This window comes from Monodelphis domestica, chromosome 7, assembly GCF_027887165.1.
Source record: "Monodelphis domestica isolate mMonDom1 chromosome 7, mMonDom1.pri, whole genome shotgun sequence".
Taxonomy (NCBI): Eukaryota; Metazoa; Chordata; class Mammalia; order Didelphimorphia; family Didelphidae; genus Monodelphis; species Monodelphis domestica.
The window spans coordinates 278488653-278510454 of NC_077233.1; the positions used below are offsets into that span (position 1 = coordinate 278488653).

At 40.1% G+C, this 21802-nt stretch overlaps 1 protein-coding gene across 1 annotated transcript in view; it reads left to right on the top strand.

Annotated features, from left to right (window-relative positions):
- The window catches only part of LOC130455428 (myosin phosphatase Rho-interacting protein-like), a 59900-nt gene extending 39205 nt beyond the window's left edge, over window positions 1-20695 (top strand). The window contains exons 2-3 of the mRNA XM_056804473.1: window positions 18662-18739; window positions 20429-20695. Coding sequence (XP_056660451.1) covers window positions 18662-18739; window positions 20429-20635 — 285 coding nt within the window. The 3' untranslated portion in view covers window positions 20636-20695. The remainder of the gene's footprint in view (window positions 1-18661; window positions 18740-20428) is intronic.
- The last annotated feature ends 1107 nt before the right edge of the window (window positions 20696-21802 follow it).

Here is a 21802-nt window from a genome sequence, read left to right on the forward strand (position 1 = left end):
CATTTAAGGTGGACTCTTAAGGAAGTCATCTCATCATGCTCATTGATTTGCTTCCCTGGACTTTAGGATCTCCAGCAATACATCATTCTGCAAGTTGAAATCAACTCTGAAATGCTTACCTTTTCTGTTCATTTCCCTTCAGGGCTTCAGGACTCCAATATGCTCCTGCCTGGTATCACCTTTCTCACTCTTCCTTTCAGCATTTTTTAACGTGTTCTCTTCTCTTCTTAGATCATGAATTCCTTAAGGGCCCAGGAACTGTTTCTTGCCTTTCTTTGTAAGTGCTTGGCACTTACATAAACCCTAGGGCAGTGATGGCAGAGTTGTGGCACACATGCCAAAGATGACATGCAGAAGGCTCTCTGTGGGCATGCAGCCATCCTTTACCCCCCTACCCCACCCCCAGAGTTCATTACTAGAAAGACAGAGGGACTTGGGTGGAGCTTGCTCTCATCCCCCTCTTCACTGTGCCTGATGACATTTTTTCACATCCCCCACCTCTTTGCCCAGCAGTCCAATGGAAGCACACAGAGGGTAAAGAGGGCAGCTTACAGGTGGCAGAGCTGGAGGGGAGCAGAGCACTTGGGCCCCCTTTACACACTTGTTGAAGACATTCCTCACTTTACCTGCCCCTCCATCCAACAGCCCAATGGGAGCACTTTCTCCCTCCCCATGTGGGGTAAGGGTGGGGCAGGGCACAGCACACAGTCTCTAAAAGGTTCACCATCACTACCCTAGGGATATAAAGACAAAACTGATGGGGGATTTCTTGTAGAGAGAGGTGCACCTAAGCTGGGCCTTAAAGGATGGGCAAGAATTCAGCAATCAAAATGGTACAGGGAAGACTAGTGGGTGTTTAATAAATGTTTATTAACTCTGAGGTAACTTGCTCCTGGTCATGTGGGTGTCCTGATTTCCATTCCAATTCTCTTTCCATTGGGTTATATTGTCATTTAGTATAATTTAACAAGTAGTTAGTAGGTACTAGTAGAGATTCCAAGTTTAGGTAAAATATATATATATATATATATATATATATACATTTTTAAAAATCCTTACCTTCTCTCTTAGAATCCATACTAAGCTGCCCCCCATCCCTCTCAAATTCTAGTGCTTTCCCTTTCTTAACCATTTCTGGTTTATCCTAAATATATAGTTTGTATATATATTTGTTGTCTCTCCCCCCCCCCCCCCCCCCCAGCTTGTCAACTCCTTGAAAGCCAAGGATTTTCTTTTGTCTCTTTTTGTATCTCTAGCTTAGCATAGCGTCTGGCACATAGTAGGCACTTACTAAATGTTTATTGATTTATTAATATCCATTTTTTGAAGAGTCATGTAGAGCAGTATTTCTTTATTATTATTATTATTTTAATTTTTCCAGATTATATATTGATACAATTTTTAATATTCACTTAATGACGTTTTGCAATTCATGTTTTCTTCTTCTCTCCCATATCTCCCCAAAAGGCAGGTAATACAATATAGATTGTACATGTATTATCACAATACATATTTTCATGTTTGTCATATTGTGAAACAAGACATATACTGTTTACTCTAGAGAAAAATTCATGGAAGAAATAAAGAATGGAATGTTTCCATCTGCATTTGGACTCCGGCTGTTCCTTCTATGGCAGTGGATAGCCTTTTGGTCATGAGTTCCTTGAAGTCATCCATGATCCTTGCCTTCTTGATAATAGTTAAGCTATCTACACTTAATCATCATACACTTTTATGTTGCGAGCAGTAGTTATTTTATTAATTTTTAAAATTTGTAACATTCTTCTGGGCAGCTAGGTGGTGGAATGGATAGAACGCTGGGGCTGGAGTCAGGAAAACCCGAGTTCAAATCTGGCTTCTATCATTTACTATCTTTTTTATCCTGGGCAAGTCGTTTAACCCTGTTTGCCTTGGGTTCCTCATCTGTCAAATGAGCTAGAGAAGGAAATGATAAACCACTTCAGTATCTTTTCCATGAAAATCCTAAATGGGATCACAAATAGTCAGACAGGACTGAAACGAATGAACAACAACAAAAATTCTTCTGGTAGGGATGAAAGCCAGAAGACTTAGGGTTGAGGTTTTGGATAATGACACTATTCAGTTTTTTCCATCAGCTGTCTTACTATGGCTTGTGAGTCTTCATCCTTGTCTGGATAGCTGATTTGCTGTGACCTGGTTTCAGAGAAATAAGTTAAGTAGTAAGAGATTTGAAGACTGGCCACCTGGACAGTTTCTCTGCTGACTCTCTTGTTTGGTTATCATTTTCATAAAACCACAAGGTCTCTTCCATTGTTTGCTTCTGGCCTGTCTTAACAGTTGGGTAACAAGCTTGTATTAAATATCACTTACATTTACACATAGGCTTTAAGGTAACAAAGAGCTTTGCATCTAAGATTTCATTTGGGAAAGACCTTGTGAAATAGGTAAGGTGTGTATTGGTGTTTCCCTTTTGTGAAGGAGATCTCTGAAGTTCACACCACTAAGAAATGGCAGTATACTTTCTACTGTTATTCTGTATTGAGAAGAGAGAGTTCATGTAAGAAAGGGTTAGGTCAGTGATGGTGAACCTTTTTTTTTTAAGTTTATTTAATTAATTAATTTAGAATATTTTCCCATAGATTGATTGTTTTTCCCTCCCATCTTTCCTCCCCCTTCCAGAGCTGATGAGCAATTCCACTGGGTTTTACATGTATCATTTATCAAAACCTATTTCTGTATTATCTTTATTTGCAATAGAGTGATCATTTAAAGTCAATATCCCCAATCATATACCCATAGAACCATGTGGTCAAGCAGTTGTTTTTCTTCTGCATTTCTACTCCCACAGTTCTTTCCCTGGATGTAGATAGTTTCTTTCTCATAAGTCCCTCAGAATTGTCCTGGATCATTGCATTGCTGCTAGTAGAGAAGTCCATTATGGTTGATTATGGATGGTGAACCTTTTAGAGACCAAGTGCCCAAACTGCACCCTCACACTATATGTGAGCCACCCCTTTATTCCAGACAGGAGAGAGAGGAAGCTCTCCCATTGGGCTGCTGGTTAGAGGGGTGAGTGAAGTGAAAAATGTTCTCAGGTGTGGTGGAGAGGGGGAGGAGAGCAGCCCCTTCTGGCACACGTACCATGGGTTCATCAATGTGGAACTCAGAGAAGGGGCTAGAAAAGTCAGAAGATACTGTAAAAGCTGGAGTAGGATTTGGGCATGGATTTGCCAGGAAAGGGGGTGGGAGAGGGAAAAGAGAATAAAGGCACACTCATTTTATTGCACTCCATTTTATTGTTCTTCAAAGACATTGTGTCTTTTATAAATTGAAGGTTTGTGGCAACCGTGTATCAAGTAAAGCTTTTGGCACCATTTTCCAAGAGCAAATGCTCACATTGTGTCTCTGTGTCACATTTTGGTAATTCTTGAAATATTTCAGAATTTTTCATTATATTTTATAGTGATCTGTGATCAGTGAGCTTTGATGTTACTATTATAATTGTTTTATGCCTCTATGAACCCTGCCAATGTGAGAGTTGAACTCATATTCTTATCATTCCAAATACAGTGTTGTTTTTTTTTCTATTCAAACATACTTAAAAAAAACCTTAACTATTGTCTTTGTATTAATTCTAAGACAGAAGAGCAGCAAAGGCTAGGTAAACAGCATTAAATGACTTGCCCAGGGTCACACAGGTAGGAAATTCCTGAGGACAGATTTGAACCTAGATCCTCTAGATTCCAGACTGTGCTATATTGCTGCCCCTGTTTTTTCTACTCATATATACTCTTTTAATGCCTTCTGAGCTAGTTGTAAGTTGGTTTTTAGAGGCAGCTAGGTGGTGCCGTGGATAAGGCGCTGAGCCTTTTGATCAGGAAGACCTAAATTCAAATCTAGCCTCAGACACTAGCTGTGTGACCCTGGGAAATTCACTTAACCTCTGTCCCAGTTGTAAAACAAAGACAATTAGAACACCTCCTTTCCAGGATTTCCAGTAAGATAATCTTCATAAAGCAGTTAGCATGGTGCCTAGCACACACAGTAGGTTCTTAATTAGTGATTGCTTCCTTCCTTCCTTTTGTAGGGAAGTTTACAAATTTTTAGTGGCCAGCAGACAGGCAAGAAACATTTATTAAGCATTGAGTATGTGCCAGGCATTATGCTAAGTGCTGGGAATTTGGTCTCATGAGGGTAGGTATTGCATAAAAGGGAGCTAAAAAAGGTGAGAGGAGGAGGGGTGATAGGTGTGAAGGTGGGAGAGTCAGAAATACAGCTGGGAGGACAATGAAATATGGGCAGCCTGGGCTGGTCCCCAAATGGAGGCCCTGGAAGAGACTTATCCTAAATGGGAGAATGGTTGGCATGGCAGTAGGCAGTGAGGCAGTGAGAAGGCAGCTAAAGTGAGGTGGTAAAAAAAGTCTAGTGAGTCAGAAACACAGCCAGGAGGGGGATATTGGTCTCCACGTGGCATCTTGTATCAAGTCAAAGGCACTTCCTCCTCCCCTGTGGTCCTGTTAACCCTTTGGCCACATTTGTCTAGATCTCAGACAATTTCTTGTATTCCTCCAATACCCGCATGTGTGAGGAGTGAGAGGGTCTGGGAAAGGAGTTGTAGAGAAAGGAGAACCCAAAGTTGGCAGGCTTGGTTTAGGGCTTCCCATGGAATATGGTACAGGGAATTGGGCAGGGGAGAACGTGCTCACATGGTACTGTAAGCTCCTTGAGGGCAGCTGTTGTTTCATTTGATTAGTTACTTTATTTTTAGTCTCGGAATCCTCAGTGCCTGGCACCTTTCCTAGTATGTAATAGAAATTTAATAAATGCTCACTGAATAAATGAATGGCATAAATGCCAATGCCCTTGAAGGGAGTGAGGTTCTATGGGAGAAGTTTCACCCCTGGGGATTGTCTAGGACCAGAAGGACAAGAAATTCTTCCTGTCACATGGGTTCCAGTTTTGGCTGAGGACAGTGTGACTTTGTTTTAGCTGTCTTGGAAGAGAGCCTGGGAAGCCACTGAGCCCAGGTCATTGGGGTTTCAACTAAACACCTGGATCAAGGAGGAACAGACAGAGTATGTATAAGCTAGCTAGGTTTTTCTGAACTGATTGAAAGATTATGCCCAGAATAACAATGACCACGTACAATTCTTTATTAATATCTTTTGTTTTTATGTCATCCAAATTTCTCATTGTATTCTTCTCCTTCTCCTTCCCCATCTTCTCTTTCTCCTTCCCCTTCTCCTTCTTTCCTTTCCCCTTCCCCTTCTCCTCCTTTCCCTTCCCCTTCCTTCTCCTTCCCCTTCCTTCTCCTTCTCTTTCTCCTTCCCCTTCCCTTTCCCTTTCCTCTTCCCCTTCTGCTTCCCTTTCCCCTTCTCCCACTTCTTATCTTTCCCCTTCCCCTTCCTTCCCCTTCCCCTTCCTTCTCCTTCTCTTTCTCCTTCCCCTTCCCCTTCTTCTCTTTCCCCTTCCCCTTCCTTCTCCTTCCCCTTCCTTCCCCTTCTCTTTCTCCTTCCCCTTCCCTTTCCTCTTCCCCTTCCCTTTCCCCTTCCTTTTCCCCTTCCCCTTCTCCCACTTCTTATCTTTCCCCTTCCCCTTCCTTCTCCTTCTCTTTCTTCTTCCCCTTCCCCCTTCCCCTTCCCTTTCCCTTTCCCTTTCCTTCTCCTTCCCCCTCTCCTTCTCCTTCCCCCTCTCCCTCTCCTTCCCCTTCCTTTCCCTTCTGTCTTGACACTATGCATTGTTTCCCAGGCAGTAGAGCTGTTAAAGATAGGGCAATTAAAGTTTTTTAAGTTGTCTTGGGACACATAGCTAGGAAGTGTTTGAGGTTGGAGTCATACTCAAGATCTCCTGTCTTCAGAACAATAAAGAAATTTTTTCTTAATAAAAGAAAAGAGGAAGAGAAAAAACAATCAGCAAAATCAATGAGTACATACACTGAAAAAATATGTCATTATATGCAATGGAGCACACCCATGGATTTCCCCACCTTTGTAAAAGAATGAGGGAATGTATCTTTTCATCTTTTCTTGGGATTAGCCTTTTGTTGTTGTTGTTGTTGGAGGCAGCTGTGGTTCAGTGGTCAGAACAGTGTTGGACCTAGAGCCAGGAAGACCTGAGTTCAAATTGAGCCTTAGATACTTTCTAGCTGTGTAACCCTGGGTAAATCTCTGATTGCTTGACAAAAGGATCCAATGAAGAAAGAAATGGCAGACTACTCCAGTATCTTTGCCAAGAAAACCCCATGGACAATGTTGGCACGCTGTGTACGGTCCACGGGGTCACTGAATGACTGAAAAACAGAAACCTTTTTTAAAAAATTTGTAACATTGATTTTCACTTATTTTGTAGTTCTTTCCATACATTGGTTTTTTTTTTAAATTTAGAATATTTTTCCATGGTTACATGATTCATAATCCCCCCCCCCCCCCACTCTCTCCTCCTCCCTCTCAAATCCGATAGGCAGTTCCACTGGGTTCTACACGTATCATTGTTCAAAACATATTTCTGTGTTATTCGTATCTGCAGTAGCGCGATCCTTTAACATCAAAACCCCAATCACATCCCTGTCACATTATCTGTATCTATCCCATATTTTTCTTCTGCATTTCTGCTCCCACAGTTCTTCCTCTGGATGTGGACAGCATTCTTCCTCCCAAGTTCCTCTGATCTTTCCATACATTGTAGTCGTTGTGGATATTGTTTTCCTGGCTCTGTTTATTTCACTTTGCATCCGTTTGTGTAATTCTTTCCATGCGTTTCCTTATTCATTAGAATCATCATTTCTTCCAGTAATATTCCATTGCATTCTTGTACCATTATTCATTTAAAAGTTCTACTATTGATGGAGATCTACTTAATTTCCAGTTCTTGAACAATTTAAGAGATATTACAGAAGTTCAGGCACTGTTTTAGGCTGATTGGTAAGGAAAGACTGAATTTAATTATCAAGGAAATGTTTAGAGGTAACATTTTAAAATGAGGGCCATATGTGGGCCTCCTGTTTAGCCACAACACATTTGTAGCGTCATAGAAACGCTGGTACCTGATGGTCCTGATGGCTTCTTCTGATGACCTATTTATAACATTAGTTCTAGAGAAGTAAAGGTTCTCTGGTGTGTTTTGCTCAATGGAGTATTCATTTTCTTTGGGAATCTTTTAATAGTTTAGAATTTATGCCTGTCCTGAATGGGCTGCTTGGAAAATAAGCATGCATTTCATGAATGTGGCTTTGAACAAACAGGTTCGGATTAGGATTTGTTCACTTATTTCTTAAATTCAATCCTTTGGGTTTTTTGAGCCCAGGGCAAATCCTCAGTGCCAGCTCCAGTAACACAAGACTCCCACATCTTATTTTAGCCGTCTTCTGCTGTTTTTCTGGTTTTCCGGTTTAGGCCACACAGCCCTGGGATCTCAGTAAGATGACCCTGCTGTGGCCCATCAGAGGTGGCTCCCCTCCCCCAGAAGTGGAGCAGGATGTGGGAAGGTGGGGGGCTACTTTATGGGGATATTAATTTTTAAACTTGAGGGTTTATTTGGGAAAGACACTAAGAAGCATTTGAGTGGAAGAGTGAAGAACCCAGTACCCGTGGGATAGAGAGCCTGTGCAGACAACCCCAGATTTACCCAGAAATGCCATTTATGCCTTCAACTTAGCGTGCATTGGACTGGGGGGAGGGGGAAGGGAGAAAGGAGAAACCCTTCTTGAGTTAGAGAATGCACGAGAGAATGGAAGGAAGGAAGTGCAGAGGGTGTAAGAAGCAAAAGGACACATGGCACCTGCCTAGGTAGAGCTGACCCACCTTTCTGGTGCCAAAGACATATCTTGTCTCATATCGTCTGGGCCATTTTTACTTCACTTTGGCAGAATTTTAATGCATCAGAGAAGCATTTACTTTATTTTTATTTCTTTAAACCCTCACCTTCCATCTTGGAGTCAATACTGTGTATTGGTTCCAAGGCAGAAGAGTGGTAAGGGCAAGGCAATGGGGGTCAAGTGACTTGACCAGGGTCACATAGTTAGGAAGTGTCTGCGGACAGATTTGAACCTAGGACCTCCTGTCTTTAGGCCTGGCTCTCAATCCACTGAGCTACCCAGCTGCCCTGAAGCAGTTACTTTAAACCAGCTTTCTTTTCTTTTCTTTTCTTTTCTTTTCTTTTCTTTTCTTTTCTTTTCTTTTCCTTTCTTTCTTTCTTTCTTTCTTTCTTTCTTTCTTTCTTTCTTTCTTTCTTTCTTTCTTCTCTTCTTTCTCTCTTTCTCTCTTTCTCTCTTTCTCTCTTTCTCTCTCTTCTCTCTCTTTCTCTCTTTCTCTCTTTCTCTCTTTCTCTCTTTCTCTCTTTCTCTCTTTCTCTCTTTCTCTCTTTCTCTCTTTCTCTCTTTCTCTCTTCTCTCTCTTTCTCTCTTTCTCTCTTCTCTCTCTCTCTCTCTTCTCTCTCTCTTCTCTCTCTCTCTCTCTCTCTCTCTCTCTCTTTCTTTCTTTCTTTCTTTCTTTCTTTCTTTCTTTCTTTCTTTCTTTCTTTCTTTCTTTCTTTCTTTCTTTCTTCTTTCTTTCTTTCTTTCTTTCTTTCTTTCTTTCTTTCTTTCTTTCTTCTTTCTTCTTTCTTCTTCTTCTTCCCTTCTTCTTCCTTCCCCTTCCCTTCCCTTCCCTTCCCTTCCCTTCCCTTCCCTTCCCTTCCCTTCCCTTCCCTTCCCTTCCCTTCCCTTCCCTTCCCTTCCCTTCCCTTCCCTTCCCTTCCCTTCCCTTCCCTTCCCTTCCCTTCCTTTCCTTTCCTTCCTTCCCTTCCCTTCCCTTCCCTTCCTTTCCTTCCTTCCTATTAATGTAAATACCTTTGGAAAAGTTGAGGCTTTTCACATTTCAGTATAAATTAGTAAGCTAGTTTATTCCAGATGCATAGGTGAGGTCAGCTGTGATGAGGGAATGGGCATTTTGATTGGAAATATGGAAGTAATATTAGAAAATGGAGTACTTAAGGGAGTGACTACCATCACTAAATTAAAGTGTAGCCAGAATTTTAGGGTAGAATTTATTCTTTTAAACCCTTATCTTCTGTCTTGGAATCGATCAAATATATATCCCCTGCTCTTATTTGGGAGAGAGGATTAGAGGGCAGATTTGCAGAGAAATAAAAAGTAAAAGAAAAATTTGTAAAGTAATTAAAAGGGAAGAGCCCTAACTCCTGGGAAGATAAAGCTAACAGTTGGAGAGGGTTAGATGCAGATGAAGAATTGACATTCTAGCTGAGTCTTGAAGGGGAGAAAGTGATTCTAACAGGCAGAGCAGAGGGAGAGAATGCTAGGCAAAGGGGAAACAGCCTATCCAAACACGTAGAGATGAGAGTAGAATGTGATAGATGGAGAACAGTAAATAGACCTGTTGACTAGATAATAAAACGTGAGGTAGAGTAATATGAAATTGGTCAGGAAAGATAGACGGGACCTAAATTGAATCTTTAAATGCCAAACATTGGAGGTTGTATTTCATGCTAGAGGCAAGGAGCCACTGGAGTTGGGGTAGGAAGTGACGTGGGCTGCCCTGTTCTCTGGAAATAACTAGTTTGCATCCTTGTGGAAGGTGGATTAAGCAGAGGGAGAGACTAGAAGATAATGACACAATTTAGGATGGTATTACAGTTGTCTGGGTTAGAGATGATGAGGGCGTGAACTAGGGTAATGAATGTTGGTTGTAAGTTGGTTGGTTGTCTTTTGTTTGTTCTGGAAGAGGAACAAAATGGCATCACTAGAGGAGATGTCTTTTGACTTGTGCATAAATTGGATTTAAGGGAGGCAGAGTTGCATTAAGTCCAGTAGCAAGACAAAAGTCAAGATGACTGGCGATGGCTCAATGCAGTAGATGGATGAACTTCTTCCATGTCTAATCAAGTTCTAAGAATTCTGTAGCAGCTACTTTGGTTGCCTCCATGGCTGTTGGAACAAATTGTTTTAATCTGCCCTTTCTGCTGGGGTAAGTCTTTACATGCTTAGGATAGACATCTCCCTAACTCACTGATGGGTTTGAGCCTCTTGGTGACTCTCAACCTGGTTTAGCCTGCCTGCCAACATTGTTTACCAGGGTGTGGCCTCTGCAGATGCTACAGCTTCTTGGAGCCACTGTTGAGAGTTGAGTGGCAGGTGGTCACCACCTTTCTCAAAGGAGGAAAGCATCCCTGAAAGGGGCTTCGCAAGTCCTGCCACCAAAGGTATCAATCTTCCCTGAACACTCCATAAGTAGAAAGGAGATTGTGGAAAATGATATGCAGGTAGAATAAGACTTGGAAGCATAAGAGAAATCTGGCACCTGTGGACCTGGGGAAGGAAGGCAGTAGAAGGTTAGAGAAGGAAATAAAGTAGGGATAGGAGAGGTTTTCAAAAGGCTTTTTAAAAATATATACTTTTTAGGGAAGATAAATTCTGAGTTACAGACAACAGACTTAAAAACTTCTAGGACATGATTTTTATTTTTATTTTTTTTTCTTTTTAACAATATTTTATTAGAGACAAAGATCATTTTCTTTTCTTCCCTCCCCCTCTCCCACCACCTCTCCCATAGCCGATTCCACTGGGTATCACATGTGTTCTTGATTCGAACCCATTTCCATGTTGTTGGTATTTGCATTAGAGTGTTCATTTAGAATCTCTCCTCAGTCATGTTCCCTCAACCCCTGTAGTCAAGCAGTTGCTTTTCTTCGGTGTTTTTTATTCCCACCATTTGTCCTCTGCTTGTGGATAGTGTTTTTCTCCTAGATCCCTCTGAGTTGTTCAGGATCACTGCACTGCTACTAATGGAGAAGTCCATTACATTCGATTGTGCCACAGTGTATCAGTCTCTGTGTACAATGTTTTCCTGGTTCTGCTCCTTTCGCTTTGCATCACTTCCTGGAGGTTGTTCCAGTCTCCATGGAATTCCTCCACTTTATTATTCCTTTTAGCACAATAGTATTCCATCACCAACAGATACTACAATTTGTTCAGCCATTCCCCAATTGAAGGGCATCCCCTCATTTTCCAGTTTTTGGCTACCACAAAGAACACAGCTATGAATATTCTTGTACAAGTCTTTTTCCTTATGATCTCTTTGGGGTACAAACTCAGCAGTGCTATGGCTGGATCAAAGGGCAGACAGTCATTTATCGCCCTTTGGGCATAGTTCCAAATTGCCCTCCAGAATGGTTGGATCAATTCACAACTCCACCAGCAATGAATTAATGTAGTACATGATTTTTAATAACCAATTTAGAATTTATTTTCCTCTTTCCTTCCCTCTTCCATCAGTTTTGGAACTAGATGAAATTAAAAACATTTTTATCAGTCATACACATCATCCTCATTTATAATTTTGTCCTTCTTCCTGCACTAAGTGAGTTATTCCCTTGAAACAAAGAATACAAAAGACAGAGAGGGAAAGACAGCAACTGCATTAATAATTAAAATAGATGAAAATTTTAAATAATAATTCAATAATAAATTGCATTAAATTTATAAAAACATTACTTTCAAGGGCTGTATAGGGAAGAGGGTTGTAAGAACCAAGAAAATGTATATGTTGAGGGAGGATAGTCAAAAGCAAAACAAATTCAACTTGGGAGAGTAAATCATAAGTGGGGGTTAAAAAGAAAATGTAAAAGCCATTGATGGGTCTAACCTAGATGAAGAGAGAACAGAGGAGCTGGGACAAAAGAAATACTAAAATTACAGAGTACTAGTGTTGATCACATTCCACTTCTTTTTCTACCTTCGTCTTTTTTTCTTTCAGATTTTATTTTCAATTAACAAGCATTTATTTTCTCTCCCACCTCTCCACCTTCTTGAAAACTTTTGTAATAAACAGACATAGTCAAAACAAATTCTTTCTATGTCTATGTCCAAAAACATTCTTCATCTTGTGTCTTATAACCTGTCTGTCTGTAGATGGGAAGGTGGTTTTGTTGTCTCTGTTCCTCTGTCATTGTTGTTGGTCATTGAGTTGATGGGAATTAAGTCTAAGCTCTTTGACTTTTTCAAAGTTCTTATCATTTGAAAGTTGATTGAGTTTCAGAGAGAAATAAATAAGGGCATAATATTTGAAGACTTAAGTGCATGCCTCTCAGCCCTTGATAAAAATAAAAAAAAAAATTGAATAGAATTTTATGAAAGTTACACAATGGGAATCTAAAGGAGTATACATATTTTTTGAATAGAATTTTTATGAAAGTTACACAATGGAAATCTAAAGGAGTATACATATTTTTCATATGTAATGGCATTGTTACAAAAACTGTTAGGATATTAAAAATTTCATAAACAAATGCAGAAAAGCAGAAATATTAAGTACACCCTTTGCTGTCCTTAATGTAATTAGTTATAATCAATAAACAACCTTTGAATAAAGAACTGGAACTTAAATGGACACTAAATAATTTGAAAATAAAGAATATATAGACAAATCCTAGAAACAGCAGATGACTTTATCAGTGAAAATAGTCAATATGCCAACATTTTTGGCAGGCAGATGAAGAAATCTTTAAAGGGGAATTGATACTTCTAAATACTTTGACTAACAATACTTTCATCACTAAATCTCTCAATCAATTGAGTACATAATTGAAAAAACCTGAAAAAGCAACAATTTTTAAAAATCTTTTCTAAATTAAAAAAAGAAATTCTGAAAACAAAGCAGTAAACAAAATTGAAATAACATTGAATTGATAAATAAAACTAGGAACATTAAACAAAACTATAAAGACAAATCTTTAGATAATCAATTAAAAAAAAACAAGTTGCCAATATAAATGTGAAAAAGAATTCAGAACAGATGAAGATGAAATAAGCAAAATCATTAGAAGTTCTTTTGCTTGATTATATGCCAACAAAATTGGTAAATAAAATTGGATATGTTTGTAAAATCATAAAATACCCAGATTGAACTCTATTTATTTTGTTAAACACTCCAATTTTAAAGATGAAATCGAACAAGTGATAAAGGACCTCTTGAATGAAAATTAATATAGATATACAAAGTGAATTCTCTCAAATGTTCTGAGAAAAATTAAGTCCAGTGTAATGTAACTGTTACTGAAAAAATATAGATCCTATAAGATCAGAAGGGATACTCTTCACATTCTTGCAAGATAGATATAGTCCTGATTGAGGGCAGAGCAAGAATCTCTAATGAACTTCAATACAAAATTTTGGCAAAGGGACTATAGCAATATGTTAAAAACCTTATTCACTGTGACTACTTTGGATATATAGCAGGAATGTAAGGTTCCTTCAATATCAGAAAAACTACAAACATTAGACCATTTTAATAGGAAAACAACAAAAACTGTGCAGTTATGTCTATAAAAATGTCTGTATGTCTATAAATTTAGAGAAAATTGGCAGAATGTATTTACTTTTTTCCTACTGATTTTTAAATAACATTAAAGCATAGTGGAACCTTTAATATTATAAATAATACATAAAATCGAGATAGTAATACCTCTAGTGGAAAATACACAGTCTTTCCAGTTTTATCAGGAATAATGCAAGGATGTCCATCCATTGACATTCCTGTTCATGTAGGTTAGTAGTGCTTGCTATAGCAAAAAGACCAAAAAAAGAAATTATGAGAATAAGCATAAGATAAGAAACAAAATTCTCTTTTTAAAGATGTGATGGTTTACCCAAGAGATTCAAGAAAAATAATTTGAGCCATTAATAACGTCAGCAAAGTACAGGAAAAATGATCATCAAAATCTATCAGGAAGAGGTAGAAAAAATCCCTTTCCAAGTAACTGCAAAATATATAAAAATATTTGAGAGTCCACCTTACGAAACACATATAAGAATCATATGGCTACAAATACAAAATGCTACTTTTTATTTTTGAAAAGATATTTCATCAGTTTCATGTAATAACAATTTTCCCCATAAGTTTTCTGACGTTATATGATCCCAGATGTCTCTTTCCCTCTGTTCCCCTTCCCAGAGAGAGTAAGCAATTGGAGCTGAGTTATACATGTATTATTATGGAAAACATATTTCCATATTGTTCATTGTTGTACGAGAACACTCATATGACACCAAAATCCCAAAATAAAAACCCAAATCAAATAAAGTGAAAAATCATATGCTTTGATCTATATTCTGACTTCAACAAGGGGAATAGCATCTTTTGTTGTAAGTCCTTCAGAATTGTCCTGTATCATTGTCTTTCACGGATGATCATCCTACAATATTGTTACTGTGTACAGTGTTCTGGTTCTGCTTTGTAAGCTTAAAAATTAATACACAATAACTCCAAATATTATATTTTATAATATTTATTAAGAATACCTAAAAGCAAAAAGGAAAACAAAAGGCTAGAAACAGAGAGCTCACCCAGCCTCCCATGTGGGGGGAAAAGAGAGAGAGGGAGGAGTTACACACAGCTTATAAACAATAATGCAAGGACGCTAAGGTGAACAAAGGGAAAAGGATTCTTGGGACTAGAAAAAGAATTCTGGGAGATGGAGTCCAAGGGTTCAAGATTTTCCAGTTACACAGCTTATTTCACTCTGCATTCGTTCCTGTAGGTCTTTCCAGCTCTTTCTGAAATCATCTTGCTCATCATTTCTTACAGAACAATAGTATTCCATCACCATCAATAATACCACAACTTGTTGAGCCATTCCCCAATTGATGGACAACCCCCTAATTTCTGATTCTTTCCAACCACATAAAAGGCTGCTGTAAATATTTTTGTACAAAAAGGTCCTTACCCCCCACCCTTATTTTTTTTTAATCTCTTTGGCAAGATACTCTTTACCGAAATGAAGGAAGATTTAAATGATTGGAGAAAGAATAATTGCCCATCGTTGGCTTTATCATTATATAATAAAAATAAGAATACTTATCAAAATCCACCTTTAGATTTGGAGCGCTCCCCATCAGTCTATCCTATTTCTAGTCTATACTTTAGAGAAATAAACAAAAGGGAGAATCGATCAGAATTGGAAGGTAGTTGTCAACCACCATGTTAGGCATCAGATAAACATCCAACAATAATGCAAGGACGCTAAGGTGAACAAAGGGAAAAGGATTCTTGGGACTAGAAAAAGAATTCTGGGAGATGGAGTTGGAAGAAGGATGCTTGTTGGATGGAAAAAAGAATGACTGGTTAATCCACTGGGCAGCCCCCTTTGCCTAGTCTCTTAGCCTTCAGCTTTTCCCAGTCCCACCCATCCATCTTTTCCCCAGGCCATTCATCACTATTCTGCCTACCTGTAAAGACACTTGTATCTAGATTCCTGCCCACCTATGGCAGTGCTTTGGTATCCTCTATGCTAGCAAAATAGTTGAGTGAATCACAGAATGGAAGTTCTGTAGGAGAGCAGGAAGCCACAGCTGGCCTTCTTGTAGATGAAGTAGGTGCTGGAGCCTCGTTCGCCCAGGGTCTGTTTTGGCCAGACAGGATGTGGTGTAGCCAGGTCCCTCCTCCTTTCGCCCTGGAATCTGCATCTTGCCTGACTGCAGAATTGCATAGTGGAAGGTGAGGGGTTTATATTGGGAATTAGTTTGAGGCTTCAGAATCCTTCCTCCCCACCCAGTCCCTTCTTCTGGTCCTCCCACCCTCCCCTGCCCCCTGGCTGGAGCTGGGCTGTCAGATTTCTGTTTGCTTAGTAAACACACTACCCAATGACTGTGTTCTACTTTCTCAAGCTGAAGTGATGGGAGCTCCTGGCTTCCTCTCCTTTAGCAAGAAACTTCCTGGGTCTACCTAGTAGGTCTCACTTCTCTGCTTTACCTAAAGAGTCTTTGTTCTCTATCTCCCCCTTCTCTTCCCTCCCTGTCCCTAGAATCTGGGAGTCCAGTGTTTTCCCAGACAGGGTGGCCCAATGCTTAGAATTCTAAGACTCAGAATCTGGAAGACTTGGGTAGAATAGAACCGTTGACATTTATCACCCATGAGGCACTGGGTTTTACGTGTGACCTCTCAGGGCCTTTTATTTTATTTTATTTATTTATTTTAATTTTATTTCATTAGATGATTTAGAATATTTTTCTACAAGACTTATGTTCAGAACCTTTTAGAAAGAAACCTTTTAAAGGGACAACTGGGTGGCTCAGTGGATTGAGAGCCAGGCTTAGAGATGGAAGGTCCTGGGTTCAAATGTGGCTTCAGACACTTCCCAGCTGGGTGGCCCTGGGCAAGTCCATTAACCCCCCACTTCCTAGCCTTTACTGCTCTTCTGCCTTGGAACCAATACACAGTATTTTTTTTTAAGAAAGAAAAGGAAGAAACCTTTCAGGAAAAGGAGATAATAATAGCATTTAATCTTCAATTTTGAGGATCAAATGAAATAATTTTATAAAGTGTTTAAAAACCTTTATCATTTGGTAATACATGTATAACCCAGTAGAATTGTTTGTCAGCTCTGGGAGGGGGGGAAGGAAAAGGGGAGGGAGAGGGAATCTTGGAAAACTTATGTGTAAATTTGTTAGTGGAATAAAATAAAGATAAAAACATTTTAAAACCTTTATCATTTGGAAATGAAGCTTCATATTGATTCTAAGACAGAAGGTAAGGGTTAAAAAAAATCTATGTCATTATAAGCCACCCATTCAGAAGCTGTGGGGGCCAAATTTTGCTTTTCCTCAAAAGCCTCACCCACATACTTCAGGGTCCTGTTTTGAAAGAACCCCTTAATATGCCCCCAAGAAGTATCTGATGCCCTCCTATTGAGAACTAGTTATCTAGGGCTCCTCAACATAGCTTCCCTTAAATCAAGCCTGTACCTGTCAAGAGAGCCAACTTTCTGGACCTTTCTAGGGAGTCGGTGAAATATAATGGCAAGAGTGACTTTGGGCAAGTAGGCCTGAGTTTCCTCACCCATAAAAGAATGGGTTTCTAATTTTCACTCTATGCTCTTAGTATAATTTGGGAACTACAAGTGGTTCTGGGCATAATAGGCATGAACTTGTTTTTAGGTAGCTTAGAATCACGGATGGTAGAAGTGGAAGGAACCTTAGAGGTTATTTAACCAGCCTTCTCATCTTAAAGATGAGACTCTCATTTGCCTAAGTGACTTATCTAAGCTTACATAGATAGCAATGGAAAAAAGGATTTGAACCCAAGACCTCTGAACCTAAATCTTGTTTTAGCTTCTAAGTTATAGTTTCATTACTGTCCTTCTGAAGTTAGCTGTTTTTACTGTTTTTGCTTCTTTCTCAGTCACTGGCTACTTTGGACTTGGGGTTCTTTTGACTTGGTCTATGTGAAAGAAAAAGAAAAGGAAAAGATTGGGAGAGGGAAGGTTGTTAGATCGAGCCTTGGCTAGTGCTGGCTTTTGTAAATATGAGATGTTTTTCTCAGCTGTCAGCCTTTTGCCATGCACTGTAAGATGGAACTTGGATTTTCTGTAGGATGCTGGCCTCTTCATTGTGCTGTCCTATCAGAGGTGCTTGGTAGAAATTGTGTTCTCTGTGTGTTGATCAGGTCCTACAAATCTTTTGTGCCAGTTCCCTATGAGGTCCTGTCTTCTTCCATATTCTAGCCTCTGCCATTATTTCCTTCATTCTCTCTTGAGTACTCTACAGTCTAATGGCACTGTCCTTCTTGTTATTTCTTGAACATGACATTCTATCTCCTAACTCCATGCTTTCATGTGTTGCCTGTTCCCCCATACCTGGAATGCTCTTTTTCCCCACTTCTATTTCCTGGCTTCCTTCAAGACTAAACTAAAATCCCACCATCTGCAGGAGATATTCTTGGTCTTCTCCAATTGTTAGTTAGTGCCTTCCCTCAGAGATTATCCTCTGCAATGTGGATACAGTTTTGGGCTTGGAATCCAGAAGACTCATCTTCATGAGTTCAAGACTGGCCCCAGACACTTACTAGCTGTGCAACCTTAAGCAAGTCACTTAACTCTATTTACCTCAGTTTCCTCATCTGTAAAATGAACTTGAGAAGGAAATGGTAAACCACTCCAAGATCTTCACCAAGGAAACTCCAAATGGGGGTCACAGAGAGTTGGACACCACAGAACAACAACAATATGATTAGACCCTACTCCCCTCCCACTTTTTGACAGTTAAGTGGCACAGGAGATAAGAGTTCCAGGTCTGGAGTCAGGAAGAGTCACCTTCATGAGTAGAAATCCACCTCAAAACACTTACTATTGTGTGACCCTGGGCAAGTCACTTACCCTGTTGGCTTCAGTTTTTTTCATCTGGAAAATGAGCAGGAGAAGGAAAGGGCAAACCACTCTACTCTCTTTGCTAAGAAAACCCTAAATGGGGTCATGAAGAATTGGAAATGACAGAAAACACACACACTATAATAACTCACGTGCATTAGCTGTTGGCATGATGTCTCATTCATTAGAATGTGAGATTGTTGGGGGCAGAGACCTTGTTTTTGACTATCTTTGTATCCGCAGCACTTAGCGTAGTGCCTGGCACATAGTAAATGCTCAATTGATTTTTTTGATTGAATAAATGTTTGTAGACTGACTTCCCTTGGAGAGGGAATGAAACAGTCCTACATACTTTGGAATCCCTTGTTGAGCCTCTGAAACTTCCCCTCGATGTTGTGATCCTAGCTTCAATTTAGAGATGGAAGTTCTTGGGGTTTGCTAAGCAGAAATGACTTCTGTTCTAGTAAGTGCCTGTTTATTGGCCCTGTTTAAAAGCTTTTGTTTAATCTGATGCTGCCTCTGACTTGACCTGTTTTTTTTCCTCTAGGCAAAACCCATTTATGGTGGCTGGCTGCTTCTTGCTCCAGAAGGGACTGATTTTGACAACCCTGTGCATAGGTCTCGGGTAAGGAAAAAGTTGTGGTTCTTTTCTTTTACACATTAAAACTCATTTCTGGTAAATGGCTCCTAAAACTTAGCTTGGGGGGCAGCTAGGTAGCATAGTACATGGAGTGCCAGACCTGGAGTTGGGAGGACCTGAGTTCAAAACTGCCTTCAAACACTTCCTAGCTGTGTGACCCTGGGCAGGTCACTTAGCCCCCATTGCCTAGCCCTTACCACTCTTCTGCCTTGGAGCCAATACACAGTATTCCAAGATGGAAAAGAAGGGTTTAATAAAATAGAAAAGAAAAGTGTCCAATGGGTAGCTTGTTTCTACTTGTTTTCCGGACTAGTCACCCTGAAGAAAGCATTTGGAGGCTAAAAACAGAGCATCTCTGAAAGTATCTTCTTGGTCATTTTAATTTAAGTTTTCCTTCACTCTCTTTAGCAAATAAAGCCTTCATCGTCTTCTAGACCCTCCATTTGTTTTCAAAGAAAAGAAGTTCCCCGAGATTTTAGAAACAGGTCCATCCGCATCTGCTTCCCTCATGTGCTCCTCCAGCTGCTTATTGATGTCATGACATCAGAGGGGGCTTTGCAGGATGTCATGGGTGCTCTCAGAGTAGTCAAGCATGACAAGGGAAAATAGCAGAGAAGGAACTAAGCAAACATGGTTCCCAGCCAGGGGTTTGTTCTTTTGTCAAGAAGCCCTTTTGCATCTGACACCGTCACACAAAGCTTTTGTTTTTTCACGTTATTTTGCCTCCTTTTGGCACTGCCTGTTTACCCTTAAGAATTGTTCCAATCCCTTATCCTTCCTCCTGGGCTAACCTTCCTGGCCCTTTCTGTTGACTTCCTACCACCTCCTTTTCCAAGTCTGAATCTTATTTTGTTTATTTCTTTTTTAAACCCTTACCTTCCATCTTATGCCCTAGTACATGGTTAGTCTTTGTGAATGTACCATGTGCTGCTGAAAAGAAGGTCCAGTCCTTTTTGTCCCTGTTTATTTTTCTCCATATATTGACCAACTCTAATTTTTCTGAGATTTCATTCACTTCTCTTATCTCTTTCTTTCTTTTTTTTTTTAAACCCTCACCTTCCATCTTGGAGTCAGTACTGTGTATTGGCTCCAAGGCAGAAGAGTGGTAAGGGCTAGGCAATGGGGGTCAAGTGACTCGCCCAGGGTCACACAGCTGGGAAGTGTCTGAGGCCACATTTGAACCTAGGACCTCCCGTCTCTAGGCCTGGCTCTCAATCCACTGAGCTACCCAGCTGCCCCCTCTTACCTCTTTCTTATTTATGTTTTGGTTTGATTTATCTAGATTTGACAGAGGAATTGCCTTGTCTTAGAAAGGGGAGTTTAAACACACACCCTCTCTCTCTGTCTCTGTCTCTGTCTCTCTCTCTCTCTGTCTCGTTCTCTCTCTCTCTCTCTCCCTCCCTCCCTCTCCCTTTCCCTCTTTCTCTCTCCCTCCCTCCTCTCTCCCTCTCTCTCTCTCTCTCTCTCTCTCTCTCTCTCTCTCTCTCTCTCTCTCTGTCTTGTTCTCTCCTCTCTCTCTCTCTCTCTCTCTCTCTCTCTCTGTCTCTCTCTCTGTCTCTCTCTCTGTCTCTCTCTGTCTCTGTCTCTCTCTTTCTCCCCCTCTCTCTTTCTCTCTTATATACATACTCCAGGCTCAGAACCTTCTTAATTACCTATTTTCCAACCTTTTTCTAGAAATGGCAGCGGAGATTCTTCATCCTCTATGAACATGGACTACTGCGCTATGCCTTGGATGAAATGGTAAGCAACCATTTAAAAAAAACTATTCTCTTCCATTTTAGAATCAATAGTATGTATTGGTTCCAAGGCAGAAGAGTGGTAAGGGCTAGGCAATGGAGGTTGAGTGTCTTGCCCAGGGTCACACAGCCAGGACATGTCTGAAACCAGATTTGAATCCCGGACCTCCTCTCTCTAGGCCTGGCTCTATCCACTGAGCCACCCAGCTGTGCCCTGGTGCTCCCCCCCTCCCCCCCCAGTAGATGCTATTGTTGTACACTTCCCCCAACCCCCCACTCCCACCCCCGGTTATGCCTCTTTGGAAAATGGTTGGGGAAAAAACAAAACAAAACAAAAACACACCTGTAATGTGACTTTATGGTTTGTCTTTTTTATGCAACCCAATTCAACAAACCTTTATTAAGCTCCAAGACATGCTGTAATAAACACTGGGAACATAAAACTGAGAAACAACCCCGTACCTGTCCCTAAGGAGCTTACAGTTTGATAAAGGAGGGAAATATATGCTTACAAGTATGTACGATACAAAATGGGACGGGATAGGAATAAAGGAGAGGTCTAGACAAAATGCACTTAGGAAATTGGAGATGAAATGAAATCTGGCAAGAAATGACCTAGACAAGGAATTTGGAGAAAATCCAAGGGGAAAATATATGTATGTATATGTGTACCAGTGCAGTGAAATAAACAGAAATAAGGGCACAATATTCATGGTGATTACAATACATTAATTTAAAAAATCATCTTCCTTTTTATTGAATTCAAAACTAGTGCAAGAGGGGCCTGAAAAGGAGAAAGTAAAACCCTAACTCCGTCTAAGAGGTGGAGGACTGTTAGGGCAGAATGTTGGATACATTATCCAGTGGGGTTACAGTTTGAGAGGTTATTGCTCAGTTTTTCTTCATTACAATGGAGGGTCTTTATCTAGAGAGAGGCAGAGGAGTCTTATTTTTCCCTTAGAAGCTAAAGAGATTTAAGGACAAGGTACCAATAAAGCATGTTTTTAATGAATCAGGCCCCCTTTATTCTTGCATCCTGATGTCTTTCTTTTTGGGTTGGAGCCTGGGCTTCGTGAAGGGCTTGAGGCTCTGTTCTCTTTCTGGAGGAAGAGAATATGGTGTTCAATCAATGCAAGCAGTCACTAAGAATTGATGAAGTATTTACCATGTTTCCAGCAATATGGTGAGTGCTGGAAACAACATGGAGAATGAAAGAGCTCCTGCCCTCAAGCAGCTTCTATTCCTTTGGTAAGGCAACATGCATCCCTGTGTAAGATAGACACATCCTTTGCCTGTCTAAAGTTTCTTGTGT